The sequence below is a fragment of the Amborella trichopoda genome, chromosome 13 (genome assembly GCF_054954075.1).
Source record: "Amborella trichopoda isolate Santa Cruz 75 chromosome 13, AtrichopodaSantaCruz75HAP2 v2.0, whole genome shotgun sequence".
Taxonomy (NCBI): domain Eukaryota; kingdom Viridiplantae; phylum Streptophyta; class Magnoliopsida; order Amborellales; family Amborellaceae; genus Amborella; species Amborella trichopoda.
The window spans coordinates 2,737,285-2,760,888 of record NC_142348.1 but is presented as its reverse complement, the minus strand read 5'-3'; the positions used below and the strand labels follow the sequence as shown (position 1 = coordinate 2,760,888).

Here is a 23,604-nt window from a genome sequence, read left to right as displayed (position 1 = left end):
ACTCAATTTCTACCTGATTTTCCAAAGGAAAATTCTTTCATACGGCTGGACCGCATTTGTACGTTTGCGATCTAGAAAGTGCAAAACATCCATCTTAAAGATTAATGCAAGTATGTGTTCCATCTAAAAACAATGAAAACTCAAGTGTGTTCCATCCAAAAACAATAGAAACTAACAGTCTAAATGTTTTTTTACCAGAATTATTATTTATAGTTTTAAAAATATATTTATTTTTTCATATTCATGATCTCCATGTTAGAGATTACATGTCCTTAAAAATTAAGTCTTAAAATCCATCTCAAAAATAGATTTATTAAGAGGCCCGCATTTCTACTAAACCAAGTCCTTTTCCAAAACTCCACTTAACATATAGGTAGAATCAACGTTTTAAAACCTGGATAGGCCGGGTGAACCGGCCATTCGGAAAACTAGTGGCAATCCGACCGGTTCTCTCAGTTGACAATCATTTAATAAAAAATAAAAAGTGTGGTTTGTATAAGGTTGAGGCTCGAAATAATCAAAGTAAGGCCAACCTTCAAATAACATTGAACGATGTTGTTTAAGTACTACAAATTTTTGTAATGTCCTAAAAATTTATTTTCATCTCTAATAATAAAATTTAAAGCTTCAAAAATAGTGCATATTGAGCAAGTCTATGAACACTTCAAAATCTTGAAAAGTACCAATCTACAAAATGCATTACAAGATGCATATTTTCAAGATTTGAAATCCATTTTTTCTCATGACCATATATATTGAAGTTGAGATGATCGATTTGTAGATATTTTTGGACACCAAAAGAACCTCTATTAAAAAATTTAGGTGCACCTTAATTTGATTATTTATGAACTCCCCCTTATATAAACATTTTTCAAAAATAAAAAATTTAATAAAATAAAAAATATAAATCATGATAACCAAGCGATCCAGATTGACCGTTGCCGTGACCTATTCGGTTGGTTGCCTGGGGGAACAAGATTGATCTTGCCTGGTTCTGATCTGGAACACGTTGGTGCCTAACAATTCGTGATCTAGATCGAAGACTCCCAATCCAAATTGATGGGTTTGAATCACTTGGTAGAATAACCAATGATGTGCATTGGTTAGGCCTAGGCCGGGCCAGCACTAGCCCAAGCTTGACTCTAGACCATAGAAGGCCCACCAGGGGCCGCTTTAGGTCCTTTGGGGCCAAACGCACCATGGCCTAGTCGCAACCGTACACTGGGCTGCAGCCTTGTTATTGGGATCAGGCTTGGCCTAGCTAGGCTAGGTCAATAGAAATTAGAATTTTTTTATTCAAAATGGAAAGAAAAAGGCATAAGCATGAGTCCTGACACTTGGCCCAGGCCTGCCCTCAGCCCAGCAAATTCACCAGGCCCAGAATTCAGACCATGGCCCAAATCTCAAGCCCAATTTAGTTACCGGGGCCTTAGTGGTCTCAGGTCAAACCGACTGGTGCCACCCGACACATCGTCACCCCAAGGAATAATAAAACTTTTGGTGGATTATTAAAATAACTACAAAATTAAAACAATCATGTAAATTTAAATTTATTTACAGGTATAAAGCTCGTTTTCTCTTCTTTTTTTCCCCTATTATAGTGAATAACACATTTTACTCCGATTTAATTTGCTTCAACAAAAATCAGTTTCTTTTCTTTCATATTTTTTGACGAGGTCACATAAGAATGGAACTTGAGACAGTAATATGAAAGCCCAGCTGCTACCGTCTTACACGAGCCAACAGATCCAAAAGGGGAAGAGCAGACAGTTCGGGTCCTGAGCCTGGTCATGAGGGATGGAAGAGAGAAGTTGTCCAACCCCCTCTCCCGGCTTTTATAGCCTCATAAATCACGTTTTTACAGTATGAAAGGCCGTGCTAGAGAGAGAGATTTCTGGGGAGCTGGGGTTTTGGTTTTCTATCATACTCTCATATTGTCAAAACATGAATCCTATGCACAAGTACATTCCCCAAATTGATTAAGAGGTGAAAAAACATATCATTTGTGCACACTTAAGAAAGAAAGGGCAAAAGGAAAAAGAAAAGAGAAGAAAACCAAAGTTTCACGTAGTTGGTTGTTCTAGACGGTGTTTACAGTGTCAGCCAGCGCACGTAGAATGCATCCCAAACCGGCACGCTCAGTCAGCCTCTCGTGGATCCGGAGGCATTGATCACATGTCGGCCTATCTCCAGTAGCCAGGCCTCTATACAAATATCTGCAACAAAACCATCAACCAAAAATTTATGCCAAATCCAATCTTCTTTCAAAAGGCATACCAAATGCGATCAAATTTTCTCTCGAGTGAAACATAAACAAAAATTGAATTTCAGCTTTCATAAGTCAAGGATGCATGAATGCTCCACGTTGCCCTTATTCTTCTTGCTTTTTTGTAATTTTGAAAAGCACCAGAACATGACACATTTCAATTCCAACTCAACTAATAAGGAAGAGGAGAGAACCCTCAAGATTTTACGAAATAGACATTTCTGTTGGGAAAAGTATACAAAGAGACATTTACTTTTGGTACAAGGTCACAATCACGCTTTATCCATCAGATTTTGATTCAGGTGGTTGTAAGTGCGTCATTGATTAGACTCAACTTTAAAAAAAAAAAATTCTCGAACTCTTGAACATACCCCAAGCCCTCCATTTGGAAATCTAATGGCAAGGAATGATTGTAACCACCTTGTTATAGTAAATGGTCTCACAATATATAACCCCTTTTCATTCTGTGCTACTATGTATTCAGCATGTCTCTCTTGAAGATCGTAAGGCATATTTGATTTCTACTTGATGCACATTAAGAAACGGCAATGGGGAGGATCGGGCATACTGTCATGGAAATTGCAACAAGATTTAGCATCCCTCAAAACCATGCCTAATTTGCTGGTTATATCCCTAGGCCATAAACCAAGTATCTCTTAACGTTGACAATGTTAGAAGATGAAACAGTAACTCTCCCAGAGTATGAAAATGGGGGAGAACAATAGTTCAGTCTGCAAAACTGAACACCTTCGAGTTCTTGAGAATTCAGCAATCAACATCATCATGCGAGAATGTCGAAATTGAAAAATTACCTTAGGTCCCATCACCCTAAGCAGGTTCTAAGAGACCCAAACCTAGATGAGTTCAGGACAGTGATTTGTTGAGACATTTTCAAAGAACGAGACAATAGAAATGAAAATTAGATGATCCATCTGTAGCCACTGGGAGCATCTAGAATTTAAGACGAGAGTACTCTCAATCAGAAAACAGAAAATTAGAGGTGGTTCAGTTATGCCGTCTTCAACATAATTTGATAGGGTATTGGGTGTACAAAAAGGGCGATGATTTTTATAAAAGTATAAAATCTATTTTTGCGAAGGAGATGTGGAACTATTTAAGTTTTATCCGATTGCGATGGAGGGTCTTATGTCGTCAAGGAATTTGGATTTTTCTTTCTTTCCCCGGGATATTTGTGTCCTTAGTTGTACAAATTTTAGAAGTCCTTTTGTCATGGCTAATGTGCGATAGATAAGGTTTCTATATAGATAAAGGGTTAGGTTTCTATATTAGTGCGCCCGCGCACCTATATTAACAGATAGGTTTCTATGCTAGTGCATTGGGATGAGTTATCCTTTCATCAAATGCTCATTGATGGTCCATGAAGAAGTTTTTTAGGTAGAAAGATATCATCTTTGTTTAAAAATCTTCTTTTTTAGCTATTTTTCTTTTCATTTTTTGCCAAGGCACCCGCCTTGGAGGATCTAGGCAAGCGCCCACGTACACGTCCACATAAGGCGTCAGCCTAAGCCAATTTGGTTCAATAAGGCCTCTTAGGGCCTAGGTAGCAGAATTTTCAAACACTAGTGATTATGTTTCTCGATTGTGAAGTTAGCGATTAGGTTTCTCTCTTATAAATACAGGTATGTGCTCTTTAAAATCAAAGAGAGAATAATTTATTTTTGGGCCCCTGTGAAGAGACCTTTTGGGTGGTCTCCCTTGCAAGCTCAGAAAAATTTTATATTCACTCATTTTTTTTATGTTCATTTTTTTGGTTTGGCTTATGTTCTTTCTGCTTTCTCCTATACCAAGTGGTATCAAAGCTTCAAAAGATTCATCTGTTACAAAACCTGCCAAAGCCCTCACTAGCGCTCAAGGATACACTACTACATATCATGGGGTTTTGGAACCAGCCATGTGAAGAGAGCATAACTCAAAGCTATTGAAGATTTTTGCCTCCCGATCGTCTAAATTTGGGGAGAGATTAGTGAACTTCTAGGAGAGATCAACAAAATAAATTAGTGGTCACAATGATTAAAAAATACCAATCTCCAAGAAAAGGATGTTCGTAATTCAATAGATTTGACACCAAACTCAAAAAAGGGATCCATACAAGCTCCAAAACCCACTTAGAGGGCCGATTTGATATGTAATGACTGATGAGTAAATTTTGAGGCAAGAACCACGACTTAGGGAGAGAATCCACGAGACCCCCGTTCAAGGTCAAACTCCTAGAGCTTCATGATAAGCTTCACATCAAGGGCTTTATTGACTTCTTGAGTTTTATAGAAGTCTCCAAATGGAATGAATTGCCCAATGGGCTCCAAAGAGAAAGCAGTATAATGCTCAGTATCCAAGGCTCCACTACAAATTGCATATTAATTGGTTCACTGAAGTGGAAAAGGTACCAAGGTGGATGGTCAGAATCACCAACATTTATTGGAAAGGCCTATGAAGGATGAAATGAATTCAACAAGCTCAAGAAGGAGCTTCTCCCAACCCAAAAGAAAGGATGAAATGAATTCAACAAGCTCAAGAAGGAGCTTCTCCCAACCCAAAAGAAAGGATGAAATGAATTCAACAAGCTCAAGAAGGAGGTTCTCCCAACCCAAAAGAATGACGTAGTGAAGAAATTAGGCTTTTTCTTTTTTTCTTTCTCAAAGGTAATTGTGCCTTTTCTTGAATTACAAAGTGAAGACAAACATGAGAAGAGAATATTTTACATTGAGATCAAACATCAAAGACAAACAATTCATCTCACGTATTATAGATGAGGTGACATTTTCAGAAGTCCTACCCACCAAAATTAGAAAATGGTTCTACCGATGCCATGAAAATATGTGCAAATTCATCTCTCTTCAATGAGATGCAGAATGTGATCTTCATTTCAATAAAATTTAACTTATCTATTAGTCGGCAACCCTCAATTTACTATTGATATATAAATTACAGAGCTATTTTTACGATTCAATAATAACAGCAACAACAGTATCAATGCTCGGGTGCACTACCAAGAAATGGATGAACAAAGGTTACTCCTCAAAAAAACAGAAAAACAAATCATTCTATTAATTTCTAGTCATTATCACTGACATAAAAAGAAGCAATGATAATATATCAACTATTTCATTCCAAAGCTTTCAAACACTATCATTTTCCAACTAACTACATAGATTTATCAATATAAAGTTATATATTAAACCAATTTATTCCAAAATTAAAATTTCAAGTTATAGCATATCTTGTGACAGTAACCATAGCACTCATTTCTCCAATGCAAAACAAAGATATCACTCAAAGCTAAAGCAAACCATTTAAACTCACATAAGATTGAGGGGAGGTAAATTAAGAAAAATAAACATCAACTATAGAAGAAAAGAGGCAAAAGCGAGTACTTACTTCATTAAGATGTCATAGTACTCGGGATCCAAAGAAGAAAACAAGGCATCCACATCTTTAATTGCCATCATTGCACGGTGAACCACTATCCAATTTGCAGACTGCCATTAGAAAGCCATTCATTTTATTCCAATGAAGGAAATAGAAAATCATCAATGCAAAAAAGACTTGAAGTCGACCTCTTTTGCAATCCGACTATGCAAAAACCCATTCATCTTCTCAACAACAAAGAATAAAGATCATAAATTTCATCAAAAAACATATACTCATTCCAACCCATTCATAATTTATTCAAGGTTTCAAAAAACGCTAGGTGGCCCCTAGGCGGCCGGCGGCGCCCAGGTGGACGCTCAGAACCTCTAGTGCTCTGCACTACAAATTTTAAGATATATACATATATTTGTTGTCCAAACGCACATATATGCATATATTTGTATCAATTTCGGCATTTATTGCATTTGAAAATATCGTAACATACGTTTTTTATATACAAACATATGACATATCACATGTTGAGAATAAACTTGTTCAAATTTTCAAAATTCAAACCATACATAACATTTAGAAGCATTGTTTCAAAAAGCGGACCGCAAAACACTTGGGCGCCCGCCTAAGCGGATTTCCCTGGGTGCCCACCTGAACCCGCCTAGGCAGCCACCAAGGGCCTGCGTCCCACCCAGGGGCGGAGCTGCGGCTCCTTGAGGGTATTTTTGGGTCATTTTTTCAATACTAAAGAGACAAAATTGTGGGTTTTAGGTTCATTTGAAACCTAAAACCCATTAGAGGCTAATTTAAAGAGAAAAAACCCAAAAAAAAATATTTCTATTGGGCCGCTCAGGTTTTGGGCGCCCGCCTAGGTGCTGGGCGGCCTGGACCCCCCGACCGCCTAGGAGCCGCCTAGCGCTTTTTGAAATTAGAAGCCTAATAAGCTATGTAAGAGTAATAGTTTGATAGTCTCCAACTCTCCAATTCTCCATATTACATGTCCATAAATAAACCATAATAACATCCAAGTCTTTAACTCTTCAACAAACTGACTTTCAAAAGTATAAACCACACAACAAAATAGTCCAAAAAAGCAAAAGAAAGTCTGTTTAACATCCAAAATCCAAACGTCTAAAGCCCAAACCAAGATGGTGCAATAAAGATACTACAAAAGAAGAAAGAGGACATCAATAAGAAACCAAGATGGTCCAATAGCACCTTACAAATAATTTCAATGAGAAAAGAAAAATTTAGGAAACTTTTTCAATCCACAAAAAATACTTTCGATTCTCATGTATAGCAAAGAGATTGAGGGTATTTTTTTAACTTTGGGGGTTAAAAATAACCCCCATAACATTTTCATACTGTCTTGGGGTCAAAATGACCCCATTGGCCCTTTTGGGCCACTTAAAAAAATTGGAAAAGGGCCCACGGCCTTGGGCGCCCATCCAGGTACATCCGTTCGTGCAGTGCTTAGGGCCTTGGGCCCCTAGGTGGGCGCCTAGGCGCCAGGCGATCCGTTTTTTTTAATCCTTGAATTTATTATTCAAGATTGAAGAGAAATTCAATAATCTTCTTTTGAATCTTGAAAATCAATAACAAATATCTGATTTGATATTAAAGCTTCAAATCAAATGAGGAATTTGTTGTATATGCTTTTGTTAGTTTGCAATGTGTGCAACTAGATATCTACTTTTGTTTCACAGATGACATGTTACCTTTCAAATAACATCAGCAATAAATATGTCTTTAATTCCTACCACTGAATTAACCAATCGATAAATTCCTTCATCAAAAGGAGAAATGGGTCAATCATCAAAAAAAGGAAATGGACAAACAGGTATTAACCTATTTAACATGGATGCGACGTATCCATTTTTTTGCACATGTCAACACACAAAGAATGTTACACACATGTATGACACTTGAGAAACCTAGACACATTTCTTTAGCCTTTCTCCTTGAATCTCACAATAAAAGTACTTAATGACACGTAAAGTCCCACCTCCCACCTTCTTTAAATTATGTTCAGATATGTCATGTCTGAAAGGCTAATTTCGACATTGTGGTTTCCAAAACTCATATCAGTGTCAGAAGATACACACATCCATCTGTGTCTAAGTAACATGGACCATCACCAAATTCAAAAATATGAGGCAGCTTCACATTGATTTGAAGGCACTCTAATCAAAACGATCATTCTTATACTTAAGAAAAAGGGATCACAAGATAGAGAAATTCAATAAAGGAATTTATGATGCTGTGTTCTTTTTCCAATTGTCAATGAACCTAGAAACTTATGTCTTCCTCTTCATCAGTGAGTATGGGGGGGTGTGTGTTTTGAGCTTTCTAACTCTCTAAAGACCTCTAGATTCAAGGCAAGAGAGACCAGTAAAATTATCAAAATTAAAAATTAAGCCATGTAACACCGAGGAAAACTCTATAACATAAAATAAATAAACAAAAATAAAGCAAAAAGAGTTTAAATTATCACTTACCTTGCACCTCTCATCTATGGTCTTTGGAGGGGAGCCTTCAAGAGCTGTTTTCAGTGCCTCAACAGGCCTAGATCTAGTGCCGACATTAACAAATAAACAAATCAATAATATCTATTTATATCAATAGAAATTTCAAATATAACCAAACAAGTAAATGGAGAAAAAAACAAAAGAACAAAATAAAACTTCATAAACATAAATTTTATAGAAATTACTGCTTTCAGGCGAAAACATGCAAAAAAAAAAAGAAGTAATGATTCAAATGGAGTTTTTGCACGGTCAGAGAACTGTAGTTTTGAATGAAAATATGAGACAAAAAAATGTTTAAAAAAGAGACTTACAGTCTGAGTAAGCGTTCAATTTGCCTAGACTTGTGCTCTATCCTAGTTATGATCGCCTCTGCATGATCCACCTCCACAAAACTTTCTTCTCCTGCCATTCTTAGAAGCTTTCATGAAACCCCAATTTCTCCTTTCAAGAAGCCTCTCAAGAGACCGAGGCCCTAATTTCCCATTTCGTGAAACCCTAATTCCTCCCTTTCAGAAATTTTCACAGACCCTATATTTCCCCTTCAAGAAGCTTTCATTGACGCCCCTTTACCAGGAGCTTTATTACAACCCTAATCTCCCCTTTAAGAAGCTGTCACGGAACCCTAATTTCCCTTTTTGCGATGATCCTTTATGGGAACCTAATTCCCTTTTCAGAAATGGAACCCTAATTTTGAAGCAGTTGTTTGTTGGTTGCTTTACTCCTCTGCAACCAACCGCAAAGACCGAGGCGGAGAGTGATAGTTTTATGTAATACTATTTAGTTTTTTTCTATAGGATGAAGTTCTATAAGACCTAGCCTCTACGAAAACAAAATAAACCCTCACCTCAAACTCCTCGTCTAAGCGCTTTCGGCATCGGTTTTAAAATCAATTTCCAATATCAATAATTAAATTTTAAACTTAAAAAAATAATACAAATCTTGTGGATATATGAACCCTTATTATTAGGGTGAAATAGATGGTTTAGATAATTTATTGCAATATATACTATTTTTTAGGGTGAAATAGATAGTTTAGATAATTTATTGCAATATATAATATATTTTGAGCGAGCTTAAGATTTTTTTTTTCACAGTCATAATGATCAAGTCGAAATGATTAATATAAAAGTTTTTCAATACTTGAATTGCAATTTCAACGAGTTACAAAGTGATGCTTTACTTATTTTGATAGGATTGCAACCCTATCGAACTATTTTCTTTTTATGTAATAGCATGAAAGAAAATTAGTTTAATCTGCGCCTATCTTCACCTCATAATTCATTGAAAACCACAATTCAAATATTGGAGAACCTTTACATTGTTCATTTCAACTTGAACATATTAGTTATTTAAAAAAATAGGATTTTAAGCTCTAAAAATTGTATATAATGTAAGAAATTATCTAAACCGTTCATTTCATCCTTAAAATAAACGTTCATCGGTCCGCAAGATCCGTACCATTTTTTAGTTTCAAATTTTATTTTCAGTATTATAACTTGATTTACATATCTTTGTTACCAATAGTGCTTTCTAAACAAGGATTTGAGGTGAGGCTTTATTTTGTTTTCATATAGCTAGGCCTTATACCTAACATACATAAATGCCTTTATAAAATCCAAAGTAAGCGGCTAACCCGTTGTCGAACTGGTGAAGAATTATCTAACCCAAAAACCAATCTAGCCCTAAGTCAAACTTGTTTGACAATATTTCAACAAATCAAATAACACAAAAATAATAAATGTAAAATGGTTGTTCGTATTATTTAGCCATTCTAGCCTGTCAGAATCACCTAGTCAGATTAGCAAAATGTTATTTTATACTTTTATTATCAAATCTAATTTTTACTTTGAATTAGCTTGATAATTTTAATAGAAGATTTATCAAATCACACATAAGAGTTGAACTATTTAACAACATGTTTTATCTATTTTTATTTAATTCCAAATATCAAATGGATCACCAAATAACCCATATTATGAATTTTTGAAATTTATCAAATTGTACATATCATGAAATATTAGATAATTGATGGGCATTTCGAAGTTAAATCAAACATATAAATAAAGTGTTAAATAGTTAATGTAGTAAGTGTATTTTGACAAATTCCCCCTTAATAAATTTTCTAGTTATAACTTCTAAATCCTTGCTCCCTTTTCTCTCTCCTTGTTTGCATACATTGATGATGGGGAGCTCACTCCCTCTCTGAACTCTTGAATACTTTGTGAATGGCATACATTACAATTGTGGGGGAGCTCTCTCTCTCTCATTTGACACATTGGGGGGGGGGGGGGTCTCTCTCCCTCTCACTCTCCCCCCTTTGACATCTTGGAAACAATAATTCATAAACTCACTCCAATCTTTCATACCAATGTTGTCGGATGCATTTCAGAGTCTTTTTTTGTTTGGTGAGAAAAATGAAACGATTTAGTGCTTCAGCCGATTCTAGAGAAGACTTCAGATTTTTTTTTTTTAATTTAAGAGAAATAAATTAAATATTTATATATATAATATAAAAAGTAAAAAATATTTAAAATAAAAAAAATCAACTTTTAAATATATATATATATATATATATATATATATATATATATATATAGGTATTTATGTTCTAACCGAAGCAGCCCAAAGCGACCCAAATCTGACCGAAGCAGTAGCACTACGCTTATCCTTGCTTCGGTTTATGCTTAAATCCGAAAGCGATCGAAACAAAGTGAATTTAATAGCATTGTTTCATACTACACATGGATGCATGGCACTTGTCCAATTTAATGGTCCTGCCACGGTTAATACAAAAGAAAAACATATAAAGACAACAAGGTGGGTCATTTTTTTGGGTATATATATTTTTTTAGGCCAATCACATAATGGATCATCTTTCTTTTTGTTGCATTTCCCTAATAATTCTTTTTTTTCATTCTCTTCTTTCTTTTCTCTTGGAATTAATATCATTTATAAACTTCATCTCTTTTTTATGCCTTTCAATGTGCATATATCCAACCAAAATGTGGCCAGAGTGCATGGACAAGGATAACCAAACTAAAAAAAAATGTTTGCTAGAACAACACATCATCAGTTTAAAAAAAAATTAGAAAAAAATAAATGAGATGATAGTCACTTTTAAAATGCAAGTTTAATAATAACAATGAAGTAGTTCATATTAACAGTCAAAAAATACCAAAAAGATCGCACGTTTGATATTTTGGATTGATAATTCAATAAATTAAAGAGATTAAAAAATATGTCGCATACAGAATTAGAGCTGGATGGACAAAGTAGAGATGTACAACCGGAGTTTTATGTGATCACCGCATACTAATGAAGTTGACAAATAAGCTTTATAGGATAGTTGTAAGACTAGCGTTGCGGTGTTGGATGGTCAAAAAACAACCAACTATACGATGAGTAGAGCCAAGATGATGATGTTGGGATGGATGAATGACAAGGCGAGAAGGGATAAGAATGTGAAATGAATACACTAAGGAGAACTTAAATATGACTCTAATAGGGGATAAGATGAAATAAAGTAAACTTAGGTAGGTTGGACATATGCAGCACAGACCCAATATAACATCTATTAGGAGAAGCAAGTTGGTTCAAGTAAAAAGTTCAAGAAGGGCAAGAGATAAGCATAAAAAGAGATGGTTGGTAATATTGAAAAAAATATACATGAGAACTTATGGCCTCACTGAAGATATGTTCATTGATAAATCAAAATGGCATACCAAGATTCGTATAGCTGACCCCAAATAATTAGGAAAATGATCTGATGATGATGAACCGCTTTTTAAAATCTGTTTCATTTAACTACCTCCTCAAGATTTTTTCAAAATGCTAACTTACCCTTAGTCCAGGTTTGTAACTTTAAATTATCGCAGTTTAGTAATTTAACCGACTTGATTTTTTTGAATTAAATGACTTAATTACCCCTACCTATACAAGGCTTTAAATTTTTAATTCAAAAAACTTGTTCACGTTTTCAACACCATGAGCATTTCAAATATTTTGGCCTTATTTTAGTCACTGGAGCCTTAAAGACCTAAATCCCACACTTACTCTAAATTTCAAACCCATAAAAAGTATTTCTATGAAAAACCCATCCTCCACCTCTAAGACCCAAAAAAAAAAAAAGAAGGGGAATTTAAGTCATTTAAATCAAATCATGTAAGTATCCAAATTACCAAAATGCTCTCAATTGTTGAGGTTCCAATGTCAAACAACTCAATTTAAGCATTTTTTAATAAAATATTTGAGATAGTACCCAGTTAATAATTTTTTTAAAAACAACATTTTATTCATGGAATCTTTTCTCCTTAAAAACAAAAGAAACAAACAAAAATCATTTTACTCCTAAATTAATTAATTTAAGGGTGTGGTTTGTATAAGGCCGAGGCCCCAAATAATCAAACTAAGGCACACCTTCAAATTGTGTCAGTATATGTTTTACTATAAAAAATCTTTGTAATAGCCTAAAATTTTATTTTCATCTCTAATTATAAGATAAGAAGCTCTATTAACCTTTCCAAAAAAAATAAAGAGATACAAAGCTCTAAAATAGTGCGGATCAAGCATATCTATTTACCCTTGAAAATCTTGAAAATTGACGGCCCATAAAATACATTACAAGATGCACTATTTTCATGACTTGAAATCTTTTTTTCTCATGTCCATACATCTTGAAGTTGAGATGATCGATTTGACGATTTTTGGGCATTGTAGGACCATCTTCTAGTGAATTTTTTAGGTATGCCGTAATTTAATTGTTTGAGCCCTTAAATAAAAAAAATTTCTTAATTTAACCCTAGTTTTTTTTTTGAGGTAGTTTGACCATATTATCAAAATTTACCCAAAATATATTATGCTAAGGAGCACCCCTCTCTCTCTCTCTCTCTTGATTGTTCATCAAATTTTCATCTATATGCATAAATTCTCTTGGGAACCAAGCCAAACACAGAGCTATTCTTCACACACACATCCATCTATTGAGACAAACATCTAGAGAGAGAAGCAAACCTAGACAAACATTTAGAGGTCAACTTCTCTCAAAAAATCCTAGAAAAACATTTTGAGAGAGAACCAAACCTTTCCATGTCTATTACAAAAAGGCAATCAAAATCCTTTTGAGAACAAATTCTCAAATTCATTTTCCAATATAAGACATTAGATGCACACAAGGGAATGATTGTCCCCACAAATATGGGATAGGTGGGGAAAGAAATAGAAAGAGAACCAAATCATATCATAAACAAAGGAAGAAAAAGCAAACATTAGAAATGGATTTAAACATGGCATCTGTAAAATCTTCACTTCATTCTCTCATAATTCATGGAAATCATGAACTCTCCCATCTCCTCATATGTGCAAATGACCTTGATAAGTATAATGCCAAAGTAGAGAGAGAGATCCTGATAGTATAACTCCAAAGTTGAGATAGATAGAGAGACCGATCCTGTTGGTATGGCACCAAAGTTGAGACAGAGAGAAAGGGTACATCAATTGAATGGACAGGGATTGGTTCATCTTGAACTACAACTACATTTTTCAAGTTGAGATAGATAGAGAGACCGATCCTGTTGGTATAGCACCAAAGTTGAGACAGAGAGAAAGGGTACATCAATTGAATGTACAGGGATTGGTTCATCTTGAACTACAACTACATTTTTCCCCTTCATGGAGATGATTTACTCTCCAGTCTTCAGCTATATGTCTAAAGAACTGCAATTCCATGTACACTCACAACATACCCACAATTGAGAGAGAGAGAGCGCACTACATATCAAAATAAATCAACACAGGTGGATCCAGCCTAATAAATATGAGACCCACCTTCAATTTCTTTTGAGTTTGAATTACCTCTGGTTCTTGCTTTGTTGGCCACTTGATCTCTTGATAGATTGAATCCTTTGAAGCCTAATCTGCTCCCTAAACTTCGCTATGAACTCATCTGCCTTCTTATCAACCTCATTTGAATCAGGCTCAACATGTTTCGAAACATCTTCGCCATCAGATTCATCGGTTTCGACTGTCACCCTCTCAATCTCGTCTCTCGCGTTTACTTTCAGAATCCCACCGCTCGAATAGCCACGTAAACCTTCCTGCTCTCTCTCCTTTGCTTTCTCTCTCTTCCGAACCGAAACATTTCCGGGACTCTCAAAACCATCGTCTTCTATCTCCTTCGCTTTCTCTTTCGCTTTCTCTCTCTTTCTATTCTCGTAGTAATTGAATTCTTCCTCCTCGATATCAGACTCTAATGGTGGAGGAGGAGGCTTTGAGCCACCTGAAACTCCAACTTGGTCCCATTTTTTTCCCGGTTTCTCCACCATGACATACTCAGTCTCACCAAATCTCTTCGCCTCCTCTGTAAATTCAGTTTCAAATTTACCAGCTTTTCTCACTGATCTCTCTTCCATTAAAGCTTCATTTTTACCTAGCCTTCTTGTTCTCACCGATTTCCCTGCATGTGGAGATTCGGCTCTATTTGGTTCTGTCTCGAAATCCCTATTTACTGAATCAAATGATTGTTTCTTACTCTTCTGTGCTTCTTTTGGGCTCTTAGAAAGATCAGAGGCAGATGGAGGAGAATTATTGGGAAGAGAGGGTTTTGGAGAAGCTTGAGATTTGAATGTAGCAAGGCTTGGTGGCATGGGTGGGGGGGTTGGTGGCTTTTTCTTCACTTCGGTCTCTGTGTTTTTGGATCCAAAATCCAGAGAGACAGAGGGAGAAGGAGAGAGATTTTTAGGAGATGGAGATGAGGAGGAACTAGGACGAGAAGACCATGGAATTGGGGATCGAAAGGGTTGATCATCAAAGCTCTGCAACTCCGGTTCGATCGATGCAGGCGTGATTTCGAGCCTTCCCGATCTCGATCTCCATGGAACTGGAGAAGGAAGAACAGTTTCTTCTAGTCTCTCTCTCAGGATCAGAGGATCAAAGCTCTTTGACACCCCATACGAAGGACCACTTTTTACCCTATCAGAATTCTTTGGAGCCTTATGACCAGAACCCAGTTGTCCATTTCTGATCTTATCGCCTCTGGGGGAGGAAGAAACCCTAAAACCAGAGTTCAAATCAGTATCTTTCATCTTATCACCATTGCTAGAAACCCTAAAACCAGAGTCCATATCACAATGCCTTAGATCACCACGCTTGCTCTTTTCAACGCTGCTCTGAACCTTACAACTAGAGCTCGAATCACCGTTTTTGGCGTTCTCCCCAACACCAGAAACCCTAGAACCAGAACTCATCTCACCATTTCCATTAAAAACCCAAGAACCAGAACCAGTTTCACCATTTTTCACCTTATCACCACCACTTGAAACCCTGTAAGGGGGACCCAATTCACCAAAAGCTCTAGAATCAGAACCAGTTTCCCCATTTTTCACCTTATCACCGCCCTTAGAAACCCTGGAACCAGAGCCTAATTCATTAATGTCACTGCTAAAACGCCTGGGTTTAGAGCCAAATTCACCATCTGCTCTGCTAAAAACCCTAGAACCAGAGCGCAATTCACTATTGTCACAGCTAAAACGTCTGGAACGTGAGCCCAGCTCACCATCTTCCCAACGAAAAACCCTAGAACCAGAGCCAACTTCACCATCAATGCAACTTTCCCCACCACTAGAAACCCTAGAAAAAGTACCCACGTCACCATTTTTGCACCCGCCCTCAAAACCCACGAAATCAGAACCCGGAAAGTGTGCACCTCCATCATCTAAATCCACGGTTTTCGGGTCTGAGAGGCTCGATCGCAAGCTCCTTACAGGGAGGAGCAATGGCCTGGTCTCGTCAGAGAAACCCTGGTCTTTATCAGCCACCATGACCAAAGATTCACCAGGAAAATACTGAGAATTCCATGTCGAGACCTTGCCATTATCAGAACGATGAAAGCTCTCTATCTCTTCATCGAAAACAGGTGAAACCTGAAGGAGTTTGGCGACATAATTCTGAGTTGTGATTTGTTGGGTCTCAGTTTCTCTCTCTAAAACACTGTGTTTTCTACTCAGGAGGCCATAAGAGATGGCGAGGCCAATGAGAACAAGGTGCAGAAGCTCCCAGCTTCTGGTCAGGGAGGATTGGTCAGAGAATTGAGAAGAAGATAGCGAAGAAAGGAAGGGGACAAAGGCAACGGCTACGGCTATGAAGAGGCCTTTGAGGAGGAAGTGAGGGTACTTACCATTGTTCTGATTTTTCACTTGAGATGGAGTAGGAGACGCCATGTCTGAAACTAATCGCTGAGGAGAGAAGTCGAGTCGTTTAGGAGATGTCCCCATGGAAATGGAGCTGGACGCAAAGAATGAGTTGCAGAGGACAGGAAGGAAAAGGAGAAAGATAGCATAAATTGGATACTTGGTCACGAAGAAAGAGAGAGAGAGAATGAGAGGGAGAGAGAGAAAGAGAGAGAATGGGAAATCTAGAGAGAGAAAGAGAGTTAGAGGTAGAGAGAGAGAGAGAAGCAGAGATGCTTAAGGAGTAAAGGTGGGTGGCCAAGAGAGAGAAAAAGGGGAAGTTGGGTGGGCAGAAGGAACAGTTGTAGAGAGAGTTAGAGATAGAGAGAGAATGGGAATGGAGTGAGAGAGAGAAGCAGAGATGCTTAAAGAGTAAAGGTCGGTGGTCAAGAGAGAAAAAAATGGGGAATTTGGGTAGGCAGAGGGAACAGTTGGATGATGAAGAGAGAGAAAGAAGGGAGAATTTAGTTGGAGAAGAGAGGGGGAACGAACAGTGACCAAGTGGCTCAGTTGGGAGACTGAGCAAAAAAAAAAAAAAAAACAAATCAAAAAATTGTGAACAAGGAAAACAATCAAATCGGATCTGATCAGATCAGTAAATCAAAAGGTCTAGATCAATGTTTTACTATAAATAATCACAATTTTTATTTACGAAACTACTGAAACCATTAATTTTTTTTATAAACTCAATCGTTTTTCTATATAATATACATAGAATTGGAATCGGTAATCGATTATCCAGTAAGATCGATTCAAGCCGAACAATTTTTTAAAATTTTGAATTAAAGAAAAGAGAGAGAAAATAATAGGATGAGAGAGAGGGGGGTAATATAGAGAGAAAATGATACTGAGGAGAGAGAAAGTTAAGAGGGGTGATGAGGAAGGATAAGAGAGATGAAAGCTTTGGGAGGAGAGAGGGAAGAGATTGAATGGTTGATGAGAGAGAAAATGAATGGTTTTTATGAGAGAAAGTTAGAGAGAGAAAATTAGAGAAAGTTGCGTGGGTATGACTCAGTAATTTGATTCTCACTTTCGGCCTTTTGCTTTTCCCAAAATTTAAAATTTTAAACTCCCTCGCTTTTTCCTTCTTTTCAATATTTGCTTCTCATTTTCTACTATTGGTCTATGCATACAAAATACCGTAAACACCCTCATATTATTCTCATAATTGCGATCGGCCTAGCGTTCGGGTCATATTTTGTGCCAAATGCCCTAATTTTGTAGGGTCACCTTAAAATGTAGAATTCAGTGTACCTCTAAATCATTTGAAAAATATGGTTTTGATATTGGAAAAACATATAATTGATCATCTCAACATCAAGATGCATAGATATGGAGAAAGAAGAGAGATTTCCGGTCTTAAAAAAATACATATTGCAACAAATTATCTAGACTGCCCATATTCAATGTTTCATGTGTTTATAGATTTGCTTGATTTAAATATTTTGGATATCAAAATTTTATAATTAGATATAAAAATAGATCGTTGCAACATCCTACGGATTTTTAAAACCAAGCAAATTCATCATCATTGTCATACTATTTGGGCTTGGCCAATGAACAAATTGGCTGGCCCAAACCCAAATTTATCTCACTAAAAAAACATTGTAGTTGCAAGTCTCCCCAAATGTTCACACGTGAGACAGGTATTGGTTATTATAAAGCCTCTCTTGCTTAGGTTATATATAATTGGAAGTTTGCTCCAATTTTATCAAGATCAAACCAGTCAATGAATCAGAGATGAGTCTGGTCTAATCTGACCATTGGTCAAATCGGTTGGACATAATAGTTTAAGAATATATAAAATATATTCAAACAATTTGCCTCACTTTATTTAGCTAGTTGAACTATCAAAACTAGCCAATTCACCAGTCAAGCATTGGTTTTGGTCGTTTTTCAACCAAACTCAATTTTTGTGTTGGATCAAATTAACCACGTCAAGGCATCAATCAAAAGTGCGACTAGATAGACCGATCGGTCTGTTTCGTCGTTGATAACTATAGTTAGCCCACGCCAGGAAAATGCTTGAACTTTATGAAGTATGGACTATGGCATCCCATGCAGGACATGCCCCAAGGTCCATTGTCCATGAGCATGTAGGATGTGATATAAAGAACTCAGTGAGAAGTCACCCCAAGGGGTAATGTCCACAGTCACTATGTTTTTTATTTTCTGGGGTTTTTAATAAGCTGCACCATTAGATCAATGAATAGTGCGATGAAATTATCAATCTCCTAGCATTAAGGTCTGAATTACGATTCTTGGAGCATTGGACTCTTGTTCGCATTCAATAGACTAATCAATTTTAGGAAAGAATGGGCACAATATTTTTTTTTCATTGGGCAATTCTTTATCCATTGCTTCGATTCTGATTATTCTTTCATGCTTTCCTTTCAAAAAATAAAATAAAATACTTTGTAACATTTAAGCCCCTCTTCCCTTTAAAAGGATCTAATATAGAATTATATTTCGTGGTGTTAGATGTACTCTCGTAGGAGCACATTGTACACTTATTCTCTCGAATGAAAACATTAAGATATTTTTTATATATTAAATTATAGGATTTATTTTTGAAAGATGAGTATTTAAAAGCATGAATTTTCAGTACATGGAAACTTGACTCTAAATTAGACAGTCTCTATTCAATCTTAGCGTATTACTTTTCATCAGATATATAGGGAGGCTGCTTTTTATTGGGCACACATAGACACATTAAAAAAAACTGTGATCTTTTTTTTTTTTTTTTTTTTTTTTGAGGTTGGTCACTAGATCAAGAAAGATCCATCCTAAAAATCTGAAGTCCTAAAGTATTATAATAGTGTGTTTGTTTAATCGAAGAGGCCCTTGCCAAAGCAACGTCTTCTACCAACTCCAATGCCACAACTTCTACATGGTAGCATGGAAGCCATGATTTCTCCAAGAACGCATATTTTTCAAAACGACGTTGCACTTCCGTCTTAACAAACATTGCAAGTGCTACACTTTTGGAATTCGCAGCGTCACTTAAACGTGCTTTTCACCCAAGGGATGAATGGAAAATATGCTCCTTCGGGAACATAAAATATTTTGGTTATGTTTTTCCATAATATCACATTGCCCATCTAAAATACCCTTACAAAATTTATGTAATGATCATGTTTCCTCCTTTTTTTATTAGAGTTAGAAGTTTTTGCAGCTTCTTCTTCTTCTTCTTTTTTGACAAAAAGATATAACTTTATTAATAATCAACGAAGATTACAATAGAGCCGAAATATCATCAGCAACAACCACCTCAAAAAGAGAAACTCCTTTTTTAGCTAACGAGTCCGCCATCATATTTTCTTCTCTGTAGACATGTTAGAAAGAAAGAGTTAACCACAGTAGAATGTCCAAGCTTTGAAGGCCCAACAATTTCAACTTCCAAGAGATACGATGAATTTTAAAACATTATAATTTTGTAAATTAATAACTTCATTTTATAGTCCAAAAATAAGAAATAAAATATCAAATGACTTATAAGAATTCAAATACTAAACCTAAAATAAGTTAATAATAAAATGAATACAATTAAATTAATATGATTGGAAGTGGATCCATATGGTTCAAGAATTCTATCAACGATCATGTGGTACTCCACCTTCAACTGTGGATTACAGACCACACTTGTTTTATCAAACCAACCCAGTGTTTCCCATAACCCACAGTCCAAACAGATGCTCATTAGCGGGTCACCAAAGTCTGGCAGATAAGCCAAAGGGTCGCAATCCTATTTTGTGGATTACAAGTCCTCCTCTAGAGACGAGTCAAGGTCACCACGACCTGATGCGACCACATCTCTATGGTGCATAGGGGTATCTCTAGCACATGCATACGATTTACCTAAAGGTAAATATCTGGCTTTCCCGAACGATATATCAATATGTATGCCGTGTGATGGAACATGGATGAGGTTTTGGCCCCCGTCTCAGTAGGCTACCGTCACACACAAGGGTCACACAGTCCTTCGGCTCACTCATCCAGGCATAAGCTCCGACATCATCAAGGGCTAACCCAAAACCCTCATCGGTTAATTCTTTATGCCCAGGTACTTTGGGTTTTCTAACGTCTGGCCTAGATCAGCAAGCACAGTCCGGTATCAGCAAATATCATTTGCTTAGTATGGTTCTCGAGGGATCACATTCCCACTTATTTATGTTCCACTATAATAAATGTTTTTCATTACACACTCATAAAACATTTAAAAGCCACATAAACCCAACTCCAACATCTGATTCGATCAATCCGAATTTGCGATCCAATCAATGCTAAAAAATCAACAAAAAATTATCGATTTATCCATAAGAGTTTATGATTTAACACTTTGCCCACATATTTTGATTTGATTTCAAAAATCCAATAAAATAACACATGGCATTGTGTTGGAATAGTTCCAAAATAGTAATATTTGCTGCACCACTAGATTACATTAAGAGAATCCCCTTTTATTACAAAAATGAATAGAGGGAAATTTTGTCAAAATCATATTCAAACCTTCCAACACCCCTACTAATTTTGCATGATTCACCGTGGTAGAACAGTAAGGATCAGCACAAAGAAGTTATGACATACCCTTGCGAGTAGCGGATAACTCCACCAAAAGTGTTTGCAGCTTCTTATTCTTTTACTTTACATGTCAATTGTGCTTTGCTTTTCCTTAGGTGTTCACAGCACTTTTTGATGAAAAAATGAAGGGGTGGACTGAAAATCAATCTCTCTCTCTCACAGTATAATTACATTCCTCTCTCTCTCTAAGTATAATTACATTCCTCTCTCTCTCTCTCTAATTACATTCCTCTCTCTCTTTCTCTATCTAACTCTTGTTATATTCCTTTACCATTCTTATGTCAACTATAGGCAAAGAAAGTAATCTCAATGTCTCTCTTCCTCAATCAATCAGCATTCCTTTATCATTCTTATACCAAAAACCAAGCAATGAACTTAGTTTTATACACTCTCTCGAATCACGGCTTGCGTTGAAGTAGGGGTGGCAACAGGTCATTTTCAGGTTTAGACCAGATTGGACCTGACCCAAATATTTAAATATATACATGTATTATTTAAATATTATAACTAACAATATATGGTTATATTTATGGAAAAAGTTTACATAAGGTTTCAACCTTATAATGTAGAATTAAAGATGCACTTCAAAAATCCATTGTAAAAGGTTGTTTGAACGTTGGAAATGTTAGTCCCAATAATGAAAATCAATAAATAAATAAAAACAATAAACAATTTACTCGGATCTGTCTTTAAATCACACGAGGGACTTAAGGTTCCATACCAAAACCTATACACCAAGCCATCCGGTGACAGGCTACCTTGAGAGTCCTCTTAGTGAATCACCTTCACAAATTTTCCATCATTCTCGTTATATTACTTGAAGGGTTAACCTCTTTTTATAGAGAATCATCTTTTGCAACTCTCATATTCATGGTCTATAGGAATTGAGATCGAAGTATAACTTTCGTTTTAATTCCCTTAAGTGCAACCAATTAGGATTAACGAGTTGTCACCAAACTATTAATCTTATATAATGAGTTAAATTGTCATTAGTGCACTAATGACTCACATAATAGAATGTCATTCAAATATTCCTACAATTTGATACAAAATATTTACAAATTAAATGATTGTGTACATCTATAATATAGAAAAAACAATTATTACAAAGAATCCAAACATATCATTGGGTTTTCCCTCCAGTGACACTGGATTTTCCCTACAATGCAATATCCTATAAAAATTCCAAAATGGGTCTTAGTATATGGCATTGCCTTATGTCAACCACATGGGATTTCACATATTTTATACAATTTGACTTTTGTACCATTATTGAAAAATAAATTTTCAGGATAAAGGGCCTGATAGGCCATATTTCCAATAGGAAAACCCTTTAATTGATCATCTCGACATCAAGATGCATGACTATAAAACGAAAAAAAGATTTCGAGTCCACAAAATAGTGTATATTGGAACACATTATTTGGACTGACTATTTTCAAGATTTACAGGTATTTATAGATCTACTTGATTTGAACCATTTTTAGAGTTTAAAATTTTATAATTAGATATGAAAATAGATTCTCAAGCCATCCTAAGAATTTTTTATATCAAAATTACATTTACAATAAAATTTAGAAGAGTACCTTAATTGGATTGTTTAGGGTTGTAACATCATGCAAACCACACCCTATATTTATTTAACTATTGTACATTAAATATTATTTAAATATTAACACGGTCGGGTCCACCTGGACCCGGACCTAAATAGTATTTGGGTCCAATATTTGAACCCAGACCCGCCTGTTGGGTTCAACTTTTGGACCCATACCTGGATCCAGGTTGGGTCCGGTTTCATTGCCACTCATACTTTACAGCTCTCTCTCTCTCTCCGGCATCTTATATTCTTGGCATAAGATATTCTTGGCATAAGACATTCAACTAAGTTTGGAAATTCTTTTCTTTTTAAATTTCTTCAATGAAATCTAATAAATATAAACACCACAAATATATGTTCCCTTTTGTTAGCTTGGTTTCCACGGGGGAGAAGTCCAAGATTCGAACCTCTATCTATCTACAAACCCACCAAAATATTGATTCTTTGAGGAAACATTCCCATTGATCATATTCTAGAGAGAGAGAGAAATCTCTCTCTTAAAAGTTAAAATTTTAGGTATCGAATGTCAATATTCTTGACTGCAATGCAAACACAAGAACTTTATTGATGTGTTAGTATATTACTTTCAATAGGTTAGCTTGATTTTCACGAGGGCCATCTCCCTTATCCAAACAAAGTGTCACACCACTCGACCAACTTCCCCATGCATAAATTCTTAGATCTCGATATATATATATATATTTATTTAAAAATTTTTATTTTTTAAGTATACTTTTTGTTTTTTTAGCATTCGACTTGAACTAATTCGTACCTCTTAATAGATATTAACTGGGTATACACCACATATTATTAGGCCACATAAGTTTATTCTCTCTCATCTTATCATCTATTGGTGCCACACTAGATGTGTGTGTGTAGACAACTACAAAAACCAGTAGAAAATATCTCCCTCTCTCGTGACTTTATGAAACAGATGGGACGTTAAGCACGCTTGGTAATCAAAAGCTAGGATTCTAGGAACTTCTAGCTTTGTGGAAGCTAAAAATGTTAAAATCTAAAATTGTTGAA

General features: G+C 35.9%; 2 protein-coding genes across 2 annotated transcripts; both read right to left on the bottom strand.

Moving 5' to 3' along the window:
- Nucleotides 1-1,791: 1,791 nt before the first annotated feature.
- On the bottom strand, nt 1,792-8,746 carry LOC18428231 (ARP2/3 complex 16 kDa subunit (p16-Arc)). Its single transcript, XM_006837268.4, has 4 exons — nt 8,487-8,746; nt 8,146-8,218; nt 5,663-5,763; nt 1,792-2,216 (listed from the first exon to the last, which is right to left on the bottom strand). Exons 1-4 carry the CDS (start codon nt 8,582-8,584, stop codon nt 2,081-2,083), a joined length of 408 nt encoding a protein of 135 aa, XP_006837331.1. The 5' UTR covers nt 8,585-8,746; the 3' UTR covers nt 1,792-2,080.
- A 4,544-nt stretch (nt 8,747-13,290) lies between these two features.
- On the bottom strand, nt 13,291-17,288 carry LOC18428233 (uncharacterized). Its single transcript, XM_006837269.4, has one exon. It carries the CDS (start codon nt 16,440-16,442, stop codon nt 14,022-14,024), a length of 2,421 nt encoding a protein of 806 aa, XP_006837332.2. The 5' UTR covers nt 16,443-17,288; the 3' UTR covers nt 13,291-14,021.
- Between the last annotated feature and the right edge of the window lie 6,316 nt (nt 17,289-23,604).